Here is a 15,615-nt window from a genome sequence, read left to right on the forward strand (position 1 = left end):
GCTGTTGAGAACATTTCCATCCCTACGTTTTTTTTAATTTTGACAACTCAGGCACTCCAAGAAAGGAAGAAAAGAGTTCTGGATGAAGCAGTAGAATTAAGCCAAGATCATTTTAAGAAGTATTTAGCTAAGCTCAAGTCAATCAACCCTCCCTGTGTGCCTTTTTTTGGTAAGTGACATCAAATTTTTGGTGTGGTGTCACTCTGAAATTGAGTTTGCTGCAGAAATATGGTTAAAAACTTCCTTTTTTTTGAATCAGGAATATACCTAACAAATATCTTGAAGACAGAAGAAGGGAATCCTGACTTCCTTAAAAGACAAGGGAAAGAATTAATTAACTTCAGTAAGAGGAGAAAAGTGGCTGAAATCACAGGAGAGATTCAGCAGTATCAAAACCAGCCCTACTGCTTACGGGTTGAGCCAGAAATCCGGGTAAGCAGCCATGAAAAATCCCTTTGGGGACTGGAGAGGGGGAAAATGCCAAATAATCTTCTAACACTGGACTAATTTTGCATGAATAGTGATTATCAAAAGAGGGGGGAGCAGTGGGTGGTAGACAACAAAGGACCACACAAAGGAGCAGCCAAAAGTGGTGAAAAATGACATTTTGAATCTTATGAGTATTTCATTAAAAATTTCTCTGTGTGCTTATTTTTTAAATATTCTTGCTACTTGTTTCATTCAGAAATTCTTTGAAAATCTCAATCCCATGGGGAAGATACCAGAAAAGGAGTTTACAGATTATCTGTTCAACAAGTCCTTGGAGATTGAACCTCGCAACTGCAAGCAGCCCCCTCGATTTGTGAGTTTTTTATTGAAATTTCATGAGAACACCCTGAGTTGGAAGGGAACCACAGGGATCATCAGGTCCAATTCCTGCAATATTTAATTAAAATTAAATTGCTAAAATTCACTGACCACTATGGAAATAACACATGGTTATCTCAATAAGCCAGGTGTATTTTCTTCAAAATTCCTTATCCTGAGTTGATTTTCCCACTTGATTTAAAAATACTTCTGCTCCTGATGTTTGTCACTACTAAAATATATAATCTTTGTTTGATTTTAAAACTCACTTTTTCCCCCAAAACTTAAAATATTGCTGTCAAATTTGTATTTCTTATCATACAGTCATATGATAAAATATGGAGTAATAGTTTTCATTTCACAATACCAAGAAATCTTACATTAATACTAACTAAAATATTACTTTTATACATATGTTAAGTTTTCTTTAAGAAAATTTATATTTTTGTTTTGTCTGAATATTTGATATTATTGCAAAAACTGCAGACTTTACCAGGTGCAACCCTTTTTGCTGAAGAAAATACAGTTCCATTTAAAGGAGTAGCAATTTTGGGTTTAAAAGCCCAGCTCCTGGAGCTCAGAGTTCTTTTTTAAGCAGGAAAATCACAATTTAGAGCACTTGGTTTTTATATGTTGTAATTGCCTGAGGAACTGGAGCCATGTCTAATTTTTTGGGAGAGCTATAAATCATTTTTGCCATCTCTTGTTAGAGGAATGAGTAACATGATGTTACAAATGTGGCAAGAAAACACCAGAAATTGCTATTGCAAAAATGCTTCTGACAGTAATGTTATTAAAATCTTTTCTAAAAATTGGGGTCTAGTCAGCTGGGCAGGGATTCTTGACATCTCATGGTTTCCAAAGAGAGAGAATCTTACTGGAATTTCAGGAAAATCCAGCTGTGGGTGCTGCAATGTGCTGGACACCACTGAAAGATGGGGACATAATTCACTTGGCAAGGCTCAGCTTTGATCTGTGCTGGATTAACCCAAGCCTGACCAGACTGAGTTTGTCCAGGCTGGTGTAGGAATTTTTCCTGGATAAACTGGAGGACAAGGACATGTTTCCAAGTGTGTCCTTGGTCCTGGATGTGTGCAGGGCCTGGTGACCCTCTGGTTTTGCTATTTCTGTGGGGCTCTGCTGCAGCTCTGAGAGGCACCTGAAGCAAATTTTTATTTCCCAAGGCTGTTTTCCCAGTGTTTTGTCCAGGTTGGCAGCAGAACCTGGACTCTTCATTCCTCATACTTGAGGGGAAATAAAAGATTTTTTCAGCTGCATCCACAGCTTCCCAGCAAACCCCTGCTGTGTAAATAACGCTGCAGCTCCCATCAGCTGTACCCCCGTGCTGCTCTTGGAGAAATACCTCAAAAATACCTCACAGGGCCTTGGGATTTCTGCAGTGGGGAATGGCAGCAGTGCTTGGGAATGCTGCAGTGGGGAATGGCAGCAGTGTTGGGAATGCTGCAGTGGGGAATGGCAGCAGTGCTTGGGATTTCTGCAGTGGGGAATGGCAGCAGTGTGGGAATGCTGCAGTGGGGAATGGCAGCAGTGCTTGGGATTTCTGCAGTGGGGAAATGCAGCAGTGTTTGGGAATGCTGCAGTGGGGAATGGCAGCAGTGTTTGGGATTTCTGCAGTGGGGAATGGCAGCAGTGTGGGAATGCTGCAGTGGGGAATGGCAGCAGTGTTTGGGATTTCTGCAGTGGGGAATGGCAGCAGTGTTTGGGATTTCTGCAGTGGGGAATGGCAGCAGTGTTTGGGAATGCTGCAGTGAGGAATGGCAGCAGTGTGGGAATGCTGCAGTGGGGAATGGCAGCAGTGTTTGGGATTTCTGCAGTGGGGAATGGCAGCAGTGCTTGGGAATGCTGCAGTGGGGAATGGCAGCAGTGTTTGGGAATGCTGCAGTGGGGAATGGCAGCAGTGTTTGGGATTTCTGCAGTGGGGAATGGCAGTGTTTTTTGGGAATGCTGCAGTGTGGAACATTGCAGTGTTGGGAATGCTGCAATGTTTGGAACGTTGCAGTGTTGGGAATGTTGCAATATGGAACATTGCAGTATTGGGGACAGTGTTGGAAATGTTGCAGTGTGGAATGTTGCAATATTTGGAACGTTGCAGTGTTGGGAACGTTGCAGTGTTGGGAATCTTGCAGTGTTGGGAACAGTTTTGATAATGTTGCAGTGTGGAACGTTGCGGTATTTGGAACAGCGTTGGGAATGTTCCAGTGTGGAATGTTGCAGTGTTAGGAATGCTGTGGGATTGGGAACAGTTTTGATAACGTTGCAGTGTTGGGAGCATTGCAGTATTGGGAACATTGCAGCTTGGAACATTGCAGTGTAGAATGTTGCAGTATGGAATGTTGCAGTTTGGAACGTTGCAGTGTGGAACATTGCAGTGTTGGGACCATGTTGCAGTATGGAATGTTGCAGTGTGGAACATTGCAGTGTTGGGAACATTGCAGTGTTAGGAATGCAATGCTGCGGGATTGGGAACAGTTTTGATAACGTTGCAGTGTTGGGAACATTGCGGTATTGGGAACATTGCAGTGTGGAACATTGCATGTTGGGAACAGTTTTGATAATGTTGCAGTGTGGAGTGTTGCAGTGTTGGGAACAGTGTTGGGAACGTTGCAGTGTTGGGAACAGTGTTGGGAATGTTGCAGTGTGGAACATTGCAGTATGGAATGCTGCAGTGTTGGGAACATTGCAGTATTGGGAACAGTATTGGGAACATTGCAGTGTTGGAACCGTGTTGCAGTGTAGAATGTTGCAGTGTTGGGAACATTGCAGTGTTGAGACCGTGTTGCAGTGTAGAATGTTGCAGTGTTGGGAACATTGCAGTGTTGGGACCGTGTTGCAGTGTTGGGAACATTGCAGTGTTGGGACCGTGTTGCAGTGTAGGGACCGTGTTGCAGTGTAGAGCGGTGCAGTGTTGGGAACGTTGCAGTGTAGAGCGGTGCAGTGTGGAACCTTGCAGTGCTAACAGCCCCCCTGTCTCCAGCCCAGGAAAACAACGTATCCGCTGAAATCCCCGGGGATCAGGCCCAACACGGGCAGGCACGGCTCCACCTCGGGCACGCTGAGGAGCCACCCCCTGCCCCTGGAGAAGGAGCCCAGCAAGATCAGCTTCAGCAGGATCACCGAGGCCGAGCAGGAGACGGCGGCGTCGGCGCCCACCTCCCCCAACACGCCCTCGACGCCGCCCGTGTCGGCCTCCTCCGAGTTCAGCGTCTTCCTGGACATTGACCTCAACAGTTCTTATGGTAAATGACAACTGGGCATGGCTTCATAATCGTGGCTGCTGTCCCCCAGGCTTCCCAAATGTACTGGGGAGGGGGGTGTATGCACCAAGATTTAAAAAAATTAATAGGAAAATGTGAAGTAATTAAATTAATTCTCAGCATGCATTAAATTCTCCAGTTCAGGAGTGTTTTACACAGGAAATTCTCATTCGGGTTTGCAGCAGATAAACTTGGGGGTTTTTTTCTGATCTCTCAGGTTATTCAGGCATTTGTTCTGTGCTGCAGTGCAGTGGTTGTGTCTGGAAATGGTTTAATGGATTTTTTTATTTCCCAGGTAACAACAGCATCTTTGCTCCTGTGAACTTGCCTCAGTCGAGTGAGTGTTGGAACTCTGTTAAATTTTAACTCTGCCTGCCCTCCTGCTCAGGAGAGCTCGGTGGGGATTGAAATCTGAAATCTGGGATGGGAATGTGGGCTGCATTCAGAAGGGCTCCTTTTAGATCAGACGTCCAGTAAAGAATGTAAAGTCTAAAACTTAAACTGCTGGTTTAGTTTGGGTTGGGGTTTTATCTCCAGGCTCTCACATGATTTTCCTTCTGTTTTCAAATGTCCTTGATGATTGTTTTGTTTGACTAAAGCTACAAATAAAGAAACTTGATAATTTCCTAATCCCACATGGTGAAAACAACTGCTCTGTTGCTGGGAAGGAAGAGACACATTTTGTACCACATCTGTGAGGAATATCCTGCATTCACCTGGGTTTTCAGCTGTTCTTTTTATTTATTCCACACACATTTTTTAAAATATGATTAATTTATTTTCCAGCTGGAGAGCACGGGCCTGATGTAGACACAGAGCTCAGTGCACTCCTAAGAGGAAAAGCAAAGGTGTGACAGAAGTCACCAATACAAGTCAGAGGTTGTGTTGTGTTTTAATTTGAGGATTTTTTCTCCCTCTGTAAGAACTCACTTGGAGTTCCCTGGATTTATATTCCTGTCTCTCAGCATTGCCTGCAGGCTGCTGATGCCTTTTTTTGATACTGGACATAGGAGAACGCTTTGTGAGGCCTAGATCAGATAAAGCAGTGAATTAAAGAAATTCCTGCTGCTGAAGTTACTGGTTCACATTGCTGTGGAGCACAAAGATCTTACTTGACTTGCTTTGAGTTTGGTTTGATATTCCAGATATGTTCCTCAGATATTGCACAAGGAGTAAAAGATCTGCTCTTCCCTCTCCAGAGACTTTCTTCAGCTCCTGGGGGAGCTTCCCTAAACTGAGTGATGAGCCTCAGAACCCTCCTCCACTTCCTCCACGAAAAAAGATGGATCAGGATGCTTCCAATGCTAAGGTATTGCTGTCCTGGATCGAATAGCTTTGGTGATGAACTGGGGAATATCTAAAGTAATTTCTCTTGGAAAAGACCTTGAAGATTGTCAAGTTCAGCCATTGATCCAAACAGGGCTCTGTCAGTCTAAAAGACTTTGAGATGCAGAGCTCCAGTTTCCTCTAAGTTTTGGATTCCCAGTGTCCAAACCCTGCTAGGAATTTCAGGAACAGAGTGTTCACATTCCCATCAAGGGCACAGCTGCTGTGCTTCTGACAGCACCACTAGCAGAGGTCAGGAGAACTCCTCATCTGAATGAAGACTTCTCTTTGTCCAAACATCTGGACAAGGGAAATGGCTTCAAACTGAAGGAGAGCAGGTTTAGATGGTGTGACCATGTTCACAGGGGTCTCAGGATGAGGGAAGAGATGAGGGTCAGACTCCATGTTTCAGAGGGCTGATTTACTATTTTATGATACATATTACATTAAAATTATACTAAAAGAATAGAAGAAAAGGTTTCATCAGAAGGCTGGCTAAGAATAGAATCAGAAAGAATGATAACAAAGGTTTGTGGCTCGGGCTGTGTGTCTAAGCTAGCTGACTGTGATTGGCCATTAATTACAAACAACCACATGAGACCAATCACAGATGCACCTGTTGCATTTCACAGCAGCAGATAATCAATGTTTACATTTTGTTTCTGAGGCCTCTAAGCTTCTCAGGAGGAGAAATCCTAAGGAAAGGATTTTCCATGAAAGATGTCCATGACAAGATGGAATGTTGGGAATTGGGAATTCCTGGCTGGGAGGGTGGGGAGGCCGTGGCACAGGATGCCCAGAGCAGCTGTGGCTGCCCCTGGAGGTGTCCAAGGCCAGGTTGGACAAGGCTTGGAGCAGCCTGGGACAGTGGGAGGTGGGGCAGGAATGGGACGGAAGGGGCAGGAATGGGATGGGATTTAATTCCCTTCCAACCCAAACCATTCTGGCATTCCGTGCTCTCCGTTTCTTACACCTCCCTATCCTCCACCGCAGGGAAATTCCAAGTCGGATGACGATCCTCCGGCCATCCCACCTCGGCAGCCGCCGCCTCCAAAGATCCAGCCCCGCGTTCCCGCTTACAGCGCCCCGCTGGAGCAGCCCCTGCCGAGCCCTCCTCCTCCTCCTCCTCCGCCGCGGGACCCCGTTCCCGACACGCCGCCGCCGGTGCCGCTGCGGCCGCCCGAGCACTTCATCAACTGCCCGGCCATGAGCCTGCAGCCGCCGCCGCTGGGCCGCTTTCCGCGGGAGCCCGAGTGGCTGCGGGAGGCGGGCTCCGGCCCCAGCTCCCCGGGCACCCCTCCCAGCACCCCGTCCCCGCGGGTGCTGCGCCGCTGCTGCGTCCTCAGCGCCAGCCACAACAGCCTGGCGCAGCCGCCCGTGCCCCCCGTGCCGCCCCGGCACAACTCCAGCCCCCAGCTGCCCAAACTGCCGCCAAAGACTTACAAAAGGGAGCTCTCCCACCCTCCTTTGCACAGACTGTCTTTGCTAGAAAATGCAGAAACTCCTCAATGACCTTAGCCATAGTAGTCATTGACACTGGAATACTGTTTGTAAAGTTCCTCTTTTCTTTTTTTTTTTAATTTATTCAGAAAAAAAAAAAAAGGCAGTGTATTTTAGTATTTTCACAAATTATGCTCTTAAAGTGCTGCTGATCAAAAAAAAAAAAAAAAAAAAAAAAAGGTTTAAATTGGAAAAAATTCAGCCTACACACATTCCAGCCTGTGTGGTTGGACAGCATTACCCTCAGGTGAGCAGCAGCATTGCCTTGGTTCACATCCTCAGTGCCGACCGTTCTGCCAGGACACAAAATAGACCTTTTGCACTGTAAACTACACTAAGTGAATTTAAACTGACATCATTTAATTGCACTGAGCCAAAAAAAGGTGCGTCTGTGAAATTTTTTTTCAAATTTGAGCACTAGTGGCCTTTTTTTTAATTAAGGACACCCAGCAATGGGATGATCAAACAACACAAGGATCCAGAGCGTCACAGATTTGAAACCTCTGACCACTTGCCTTGAGGTTCCTGAGTGACAGCTCCTGTTCTGGAATATTCTCATGCCATGTCTTAATTGCCATTGATTTGCTGCTGAAGACAAAGAAAAAAAAAATAGGTTGAAATCTAAATACCAAAATATTCCTTTGGTGTTGGTTCTTTGGAGAAAGGATGAAGGAGGAGTACCCGTCTCGGATATCGGGGAGGATCCCGGGTACTTCACATGCATCCTGTTCAGATGTGCCTTTTTTGTTTTGATAGGCAAAGGTGTCTTAAGCTAAAGAGTTTGTCTGCTGTTGTGGAGAACAAAGCTATGCGCCTGTACAATTGTTTATATTGTATATTTACAGATATGCTAATGACGTGTATAAATTGAAGTTGACTTGGAGGCCTATAACACAGTCTGCTACTGCTGGGACTGGATCCGGCCAGCAGCGTTCCCTCTGGCCTGGGGCAGTCCTGCCTTCCAGACCTACTAACTCCCTCTAGATCCACACCTAACTCCTGAATCCACTTTGGAAATTGGTAGCATTTAAACCAGCAAACACTTAAAGCTTTATTAAACTTTTTAAACTGATAAGTGAATGGAACTTTTCTTTGCCAGTCGAACGGCCGTGTTTGAACTGGTGTGAGAGTGAGTCTGTTTTACTGGTAGTTCTGTAGCAGCATTTATAAAGTGGCCTTCACAAGCCACATTTTATTTACTGGTTTGTGGCCTTCTACTGTGCTTTGTATCAGAGTTCTTAACAAGATTAATAAATCACCCCAGTCTTAATTTTTAAGAGCTTGAGCAGTGCGTGTTCCTTGCAAGGACAAGGTTGGGAATTGCATTTTTGACAATACAAAATGCCCCAATTTTCCATGCTGCTGGTCTCACTTTGGCTCATCCCAGGCTTCCAAATCACACTCCAGCTTCTCATCAGTCTGCCTAAGCTGCTCCCGTTGTCTTGGGCATTCCATTTGGAAAATACTCCTTTTTGGAAAGGAGATAGCACTGAAGAGGGATGTTAATTAGAAACCCCCTGAGTTGGAAGGGATCCATCAGGAATCCAACTCCTGGCCCTGTACAGGATCATACCAAGAACCCCCAGTTTTCTCTTCCTCCCAATTTCAGATGTATTTTTCTATCTTTCTATCCTTTTTTTACTGCCTGTCTCCTCTGTGCTCCTTCCCTGAGGAAGAAGAGGGTTGGAATCCATTCATACTTTTTACAGGAGAGCTGCTTCATTTTGCTAAAATAAGGTTCAAAAAGTCCCAAATTTGTGATGCACAGACTGGAGTGCAGGTAGGAAATGGAGGATGACTTGGAAAAGTGGAATTCTTTCTTAGACTATTTACATTAACTCTTTTGAAGTCCCCACCAGCAGCTATTGCTAAACAAGGAATAATATTGTTTTAGACTTTCGTGTGTTGTTGAAAAGGAAAAAATTCTCTACCACATTTTAGAATATACAGATGTCAGCTTTATGCCTTCCTGTAAAAGTGCTTATGCCAGAACCATTTTGAATATTCCACAGTAAAATATATCATAGTATGGCCATGGAAAGTGGTCAAAGGCAGTGAGATTCCCACCAGAATGGTTCAAGAGAGCAATAAATAACATTTCAGTTACTTCATAATTAGAGGGGTAGGTAAAAAGAACGACAACAAAAAAAAAACTGCTAGAAGGGGAAAATGTGAAGTTTGGGTTTGAAATTGGCTCTTGTGGGAAAAGGCAATTCCCTCAGAAAACAACTTCCCAGGAGAATCTGCTGACCACCAAGAGGCCTCACATTGCTCTAAAAGAAATGAAGAAATAAAGTAATAAAAAAACCCTTTTTTCCACATATCCAAGGGGTGGAAAAAAATCTAAAACCTTTGCATTTCAAGATGTCGACGCAGAATCAACTCATATTCAGTCGCTTGGTTAAAACCTTTTTTGTGAGTTTATTAAAACCTTTTTGTAGGTTTGCTGAGACCTTTTTGTAGGCTAAGTCCTTTTCTACAGGTTTATTAAAACCTTCTTCATAGGTTTATGAAGACCTTTTTCATAGGTTTATTAACCTTTTTGTAGGTTTACTAAGACCTTTTTGTACATTTATTAAGACCTTTTTAAGTCTATTAAAGCCTTTTTGTACATTTATTAGGACCTTTTTTGTAGATTTACTAAGACTTTTGTAGATTTATTAAAACTTTATTGTAAGTTTATTAAGACCTTTTTTGTAGACTTACTAAGACTTTTGTAGGGTTATTGAAACTTTTTTGTAAGTTTATTAAGCCCTTTCTTGTAGGTTTGTAAGACCTTTTTTAAGTTGTGTGAGGGCGGTTTGTAACAAAACCTTCAGGAGGGCTCAGGCTGGAGCGGCTCAGGAGGGATGAGGGAGCGGCTGCTGAGGGCTCCGCGCTCCCTCAGGGCCGCGGCTGCCGGGATCCTGGAATAATTCCGGCTGGACACGGCTGCCAGGATCCTGGAATAATTCCGGCTGGACAAGCCTCCATGCCCCCAGCTCAAGTCTCTCCCGCCGTGAGGAGCGGGCGGGCAGCGCCGTCCCCTCAGGGCCCGCCCGCCATTTCCTGCCGGGGCGGGGCCGCGCCGCCTCAGAGCCCCGGCCATGGCGGGCTTCGTGCGGGAGCTGGAGCGGCGGGCCGGGCCGGCGCTGCGGCTGGAGCAGCGGGCGGCGGGCGGTGTGGGCTGTGTGGTGTGGGACGCCGCACTGGTGCTCGCCAAGTTCCTGGAGACCGGCGCCTGCCCCCTCGCCCGGCGCCACGTCCTGGAGCTGGGCGCGGGCACCGGCGCCGTAGGCATCATGGCAGCCACGCTGGGGTGAGCGGATTCCCCGCCCGGCGCTGTGTGCTCCCTCAGACCCTTTTGATTCCTTTAACTCGTTTTTTCTGCTGTGCTGAGTGTCCCCTGCCATGGCGTTATTCCCTAACCACATTTGTGTGTTACAGGGCGAACGTGACGGTCACAGACCTGGAGGAGCTGCAGGAGCTGTTGATGGTCAATATTGAGAATAACAAGCACCTGGTCACAGGGTCCGTCCGAGCCAAGGTACTGAAATGGTTTGTATGAGCCTTTATTTAATGTCTCTGTTCAGCTTTAACGGGGATTCTGGGTTCGGGTTGAAAAAGAGTCGGTTTAGATGGGATATAGGGAATTGGGAATTCCTGGCTGGGAGGGTGGGGAGGTCCTGGCACAAGTGCCCAGAGAAGCTGTGGCTGCCCCTGACAGTGTCCAAGGCCCGGCTGGACAGGGCTTGGAGCAGCCTGGGACAGTGGGAGGAGTCCCTGCCCATGGCAGGGGGAGGAATGGGATGGGATTCAAGTTCCCTTCCCACCCAAACCATTCTGGGATTCTGTGATTCTGCATTACCTTCATTAAATTACTAAATAACTTCAAATACCTCTGTGAGAGGGAAACTTAATACGAGAACACAGTAGTTAACTTTTTGCTGAGTCCTTTACTATGTGTTTCAGTAAAACTTCTTTTCACTTCTTGTTGGTTTTTTCTTCTTTATTTTTTTAGGGGTGAAGATGTAACAGAATTTCAGCCTCCCCCCGATTATATACTCATGGCTGATTGCATTTACTATGAGGAGGTAAATGAGGACTTTGCTAAACCCCTGCAGAAAGGTTTCTGGGGAAGGGGGTGGGCTAAGTGTGTTTAGTATGAGAAGTGTTCAGGTAAATATTGTACTCACTTCATGGTCCCTGTGGTTTATAGGAATAGGTAGAACAAAACTGGAAAATGCATTTTTAATAGATGTAAGGCCGTTTGACATAGAACCAGACACTATTTTTATGTTAAAAATCCCAAACTGAATGTTTATGCCTCTCCCCCTTTTATTTTTTGTTTGGTTTTGGTTTTTGTTTTTTTTAACATTGGGAATGGTGAAGCAAAGTGTGAACTGTTAAAATCATTGGTAAATGAAATTTTAAAGTGTTACATCTGCTGTTTGGGTTCTCCTCATGCTTTCCTTGGGAAGGCAGGAGGATAAAGCCTGCCACAGCTGAGGGGTTGTTGCAGTCTGCCTCGTGTCCTCAGCTGGAGCTTGCAGGATGTGCACAGAGAGCTGAGGGAAGCTGCAGGAAAAGGGAAATAACCTGACAAACCCCATGTCCCAGTGCCCTTCCAATGGCTTTACCAGCCCCTGGCATTGAGTCCCTGCCTGTTGCTCCCATTTCCCTCCTCTGTGGTCTGGATCTGAGCCATCCTCCAGGAATAATTGAGAAAACTCCGACTTTTGGAGCACACTGAGGAGTACTCATTGTTGTGTGCCTCCAGGAAGTGCCCACTCAGCACTGTGGGATGTTTCTGGCTTGGATTCCAGTTCAGTTTTCTTGGTCAGTCTGGGAAATTCTTCTCCTGTGAGTCCCCTTTCCTCCTCTCCTTCCCAGCTTTTCCCCATATTCTTCTTGTCCCAGTTCAAGCACTAAAAATAACCAGCAGAAAAGTGAAACTGGGAGGTTCCCTCTTGGGTGAAGACTTTAGCTAGAGGGTGTTGCAACCAGTGAAATGAGCTTGAAATCCACGTGGGAAATGTTTCACCTTTCTGGGCAGTCCTTGGAGCCCTTGCTGAAGACCCTGAGGGAGCTGACAGGCCCCGACACTTGTGTGCTGTGCTGCTATGAACAGAGGACTGTGGGGAAGAACCCTGAAATTGAGAGGAAATACTTTGAAGTAAGTGAGTTTTAAGCATATTTTCTTTTAGGCTGCTCTGTTGAAAGCAGAGGGAAAATACAAAGTTTTGCTCAGGAACTCAAAACTCTCTCCTGAGTGATAGACGTGCTTCTGAAAAAAAATCCTTCTCTCTAATGAGAGCCCATTAATTGCTTTAAGTGAATATTCCAGCTGTGTCTTGTGTGCAGGTGAGGAAAAGCAACACAGGGAGCACCTGTGGGGGGTGATGGTCAGTGCAGGTTTACCGCTCTTGTACAGGATATAATAATAATAGTAATAATAATAATAATAATAATAATAATAATAATAATAATAATAATAATAAAAAGGGTGAGAATTCCAGGGGGTTGGTGTTAATCACAGCACCTGTTTGATAAGTAGTGCCTCACACTTGTGAGGCCCTGGCAGTGAGGAGAGCTGTGCTCAGCTCTGAGGTGCTGCTCCCACAACAAACTCAACAGGTCTTGGTGTTTCTGGCTGATTTCTGTATTTTTTTTGTGATTTATTTCCTTCCTTGCCAGGTTCAGCCCAGGCAATCTGAGCACAGCCCAGAGCTGACGCTGGGGGATTTTAGACTGGATTTTTCGCTCCTCTCCCTTTCAGTTGAGGGGATTGGCAGGCAGGTGCTGTGGTTTGGCTTAGCATTTTAGGGATTGAAGCAAAATCATGGATTCACAGAATCATTTAGGTTGGAAAAGCCCTCTGAGATCAAGTTCAACCATCTCCCAAGCACTGCCAAGGCCACCACTAAGCCATGTCCCCAAGTGCCACATCCACACATCTCTTAAATCCCTCCAGGAGTGTTTTACCACAAGCATAAACAGATTTTTGGGGAGTATTGGAGGTGTCTGTAGCTTCACGTTAGTGCTGGAGCAGTTTAAATGAGGGTGAGGTGCTGCATGGTGGGGCATGTCTGGAATGGTTGTGGAACTGTTCTTTGTGGAACAGCTGCTCCAGAGGGACTTTGAACTAGAGAAGATTCCCCTGGAGAGGCACGACGAGGAGTACCGGAGCGAGGACATCCACATCGTGAGCATCCACAGGAAGCACAGGGTGGGTGCACAGCATCCAGGGTGCTTTGGGTTGTTGGGAAGGGACCTAAAGCTCCTCTCATTGCACCCCTGCCATGGGCAGGGACACCTTGCACTGGCATGGGTCATGGCACCAGCACAGCAACTGCTGCCCGGAATTCCCAGAGCTGCTGTTTGCTTGGCACAGCGTGAGCATTCCAGGGGTGGAGCTCCAGACTGACTGTGAAATTTGGGATCCCGTGGAGCCACAGCCCTGCTTTGTTCCCAAACCTGGTGCTCCAGGTGCCAGCCTTCCTCTTCCTGGTCAGCACTACCTTTGAGCTTCACATTTCTCCTGCTTCTGTGCGCTGGTGGGGTGGGATCTCCAAACTGGAGTTTAGAGGCCCCAAAGTAATAAAAATAAAATGCCTGGTGCTGCTTTTGGCACTGTGGGCTCTGCTGTGCCACCCTCTCCCCAAAACCAGGCTCTAGATGTGATACCCAGCAGCTGCCAGGATTGCTTTGATCGTTTTGGGGTTAACTGATGAAGCGTGAAGAAAATATTTTGCATATTGTGCTGACACAACATGCAGCCTCAGCTCTTGAACAAAACCAGGCCGCTTGCAAATCTGTCATCTCTGTGAAAATCTCTTGACAGAATTCCCCGCCGTGAGATCTTTGAGCGCAGGATGTGTCCCCTGGCGGAGCTGTGGAGCAGCGGGGATGGGATCACAGCGCGGAGGGACTGTCTGCGGTGTGCTTGTGACTCATCTGCGCCGAGCAGCTTCTGGCTGGCCCGCTCGGGGTCTGACAGCGCCTTCCGGCCGGACAGCTGCGGGCTGCCCGTGTCTGCGGCCCGGGGAGGCGGGGAATGGGGCCGGGGGAGCGGCCCGGGCAGTGCCGGTGCCTCTGCTGCGGGAGCGGCCCGGGCAGCGCGGGGGCTGTGCCGGTGCTTCTGCCGGTGCCTCTGCTGCGGGAGCGGCGCTACCGAGCCCCTCCGAGGGCACCGCGCCGGAACCGCCCAGAGGGGAAAAACGGGAGCGGCTCGAACGGCCGGTCAATAAAACTTTGGCACCGGAGTTGGGTTTCACATGTGGGTTGTTCATTCATGTGACCGTGTTCACTGGGGTTTTGGGATTGGGGAAGAGACGAGGATCTGACTCCATGTTTCAGAAGGTTTGATTTATTATTTTGTGATATATATTACATTAAAACTATACTAAAAGAATACAAGAAAGGATTTCATCAGAAGGCTGGCTAGGAATAGAATAGCTAAGAATGATAACAAAGGTTTGTGGCTCGGCTCTCTGTCTGAGCCAGCTGACTGTGATTGGCCATTAATTACAAACATCCAACATGGGCCAATCCCAGATGCACCTGTTGCATTTCACAGCAGCAGATAATCAACGTTTATATTTTGTTCCTGAGGCCTCTCAGCTTCTGAGGAGGAAAAATGCTAAGGAAAGGATTTTTCACAGAAGATGTCTGTGACACATTCATCCTGTGCTTCCTGTGTCGTTCCCTCCTGGGAGGTTCATTCCAGGAGCTGGGGCTGTCCTGGTGGTGGTTCCTGCACAGATAAAACACCTGTGCAAAATTGTTCTGCCTTCTGTTTTCACCTGTGCTTTTCTAGTGCAAAGATCCACAGTGTTCAAGTTTGACACCTTCAGGTCATTCTGGTGAGCAGGTTCCTTGTGGCTCTCAGTGTTTCTGCCTCTTGAGCTCAGTGGTGGCTTAGAGGAGGAATTTTGCAGCAATTCTCACTTTTCTGTGGTGGAAGCAGCTGTGGAAGTTGGGTCTGTGACAGAGGCACGAGTTACTGTGGCTGTTTTCTCTGAGAAGCTGGTGGGTTGGGAAGGGCTTTGTTTGCAGGCTCCCAGGAGTTTCCTGCACCTGCCCTGAGTTCAGGCTCCCTTTATCTCCAGTAAGAGAATTCCTTGCAAACTTCCCACATCCTAAACCGCCGTCCTGGCTTGCGGAGCGATGATTAGCGAACACGAGAAGTTAATTTGTCAAACCACACGTGTTATTTGCTACCTCGTTATGAAAGGAGCTCCTTAATTACCCAGTGGCCTGCAGGAAGGGATTTACTGGGATGTTTACACCAACGTGGCTTCCCAAGTGGAAGCTCTTATTGCAGAAAAATGAGGAGAAGATCCCCAAATCCCAGCAGTGGTGGGGATGGTGTCCCAAAGCACGAAGGGCTGGTGTCACACTGGGACATTCTGGCACCCTGCTCGGTGCTGGGGGTGCTGCAGAGGGGAGCAGCCTTTCCCAAGGGTTTGGAGCTGATGGAATAATTGTTTTATCTGCAGGATGTGTGCTATCAGCACTTCCTTTTGCACAGGGCTAGGATCCCTTCTTCAGAAGAAAAAGGGAAGAGGTTGTGCTTTTTCTTCCCTGCTGGCTGCTGCTCTGCTGTGCCCTCAGCTTTGGGCCTGTGTCACTCAGGTTGTGACTGTCCCTGAGTGACAGGGACCCCGTGGGGGGGGCTGGGTGGTGTCACCCCCTGCGTCACCGGCTGCACCAGCGAGGGGATGTA

The 15,615-nt window shown here is 47.0% G+C and overlaps 2 protein-coding genes across 2 annotated transcripts in view; both read left to right on the plus strand.

The window, feature by feature from the left end:
* SOS2 (SOS Ras/Rho guanine nucleotide exchange factor 2) overlaps positions 1–8,185 on the plus strand; it is a 52,819-nt gene extending 44,634 nt beyond the window's left edge. The window contains exons 17-23 of the mRNA XM_059474342.1: positions 52–169; positions 260–432; positions 686–802; positions 3,803–4,064; positions 4,378–4,419; positions 5,282–5,391; positions 6,402–8,185. Of these exons, the coding sequence (XP_059330325.1) occupies positions 52–169; positions 260–432; positions 686–802; positions 3,803–4,064; positions 4,378–4,419; positions 5,282–5,391; positions 6,402–6,920 (1,341 nt within the window). The 3' untranslated portion in view covers positions 6,921–8,185. The remainder of the gene's footprint in view (positions 1–51; positions 170–259; positions 433–685; positions 803–3,802; positions 4,065–4,377; positions 4,420–5,281; positions 5,392–6,401) is intronic.
* A 1,809-nt stretch (positions 8,186–9,994) lies between these two features.
* On the plus strand, positions 9,995–13,937 carry VCPKMT (valosin containing protein lysine methyltransferase). Its single transcript, XM_059474873.1, has 6 exons — positions 9,995–10,206; positions 10,335–10,445; positions 10,909–10,981; positions 11,944–12,063; positions 13,012–13,116; positions 13,732–13,937. Exons 1-6 carry the CDS (start codon positions 9,995–9,997, stop codon positions 13,744–13,746), a joined length of 636 nt encoding a protein of 211 aa, XP_059330856.1. The 3' UTR covers positions 13,747–13,937.
* The last annotated feature ends 1,678 nt before the right edge of the window (positions 13,938–15,615 follow it).

Source organism: Ammospiza nelsoni, chromosome 6, assembly GCF_027579445.1.
Source record: "Ammospiza nelsoni isolate bAmmNel1 chromosome 6, bAmmNel1.pri, whole genome shotgun sequence".
Classification (NCBI taxonomy): Eukaryota; Metazoa; Chordata; class Aves; order Passeriformes; family Passerellidae; genus Ammospiza; species Ammospiza nelsoni.

Excerpts from the sequence above, each read along its gene's own strand:
- VCPKMT (XM_059474873.1), top strand. The coding sequence starts at position 9,995 with ATGGCGGGCTTCGTGCGGGAGCTGGAGCGGCGGGCCGGGCCGGCGCTG. Across the intron at positions 10,207-10,334 it reads ATCATGGCAGCCACGCTGGG|GGCGAACGTGACGGTCACAG; the intron begins GTGAGCGGATTC and ends TGTGTGTTACAG. Across the intron at positions 10,446-10,908 it reads CGAGCCAAGGTACTGAAATG|GGGTGAAGATGTAACAGAAT; the intron begins GTTTGTATGAGC and ends TTATTTTTTTAG.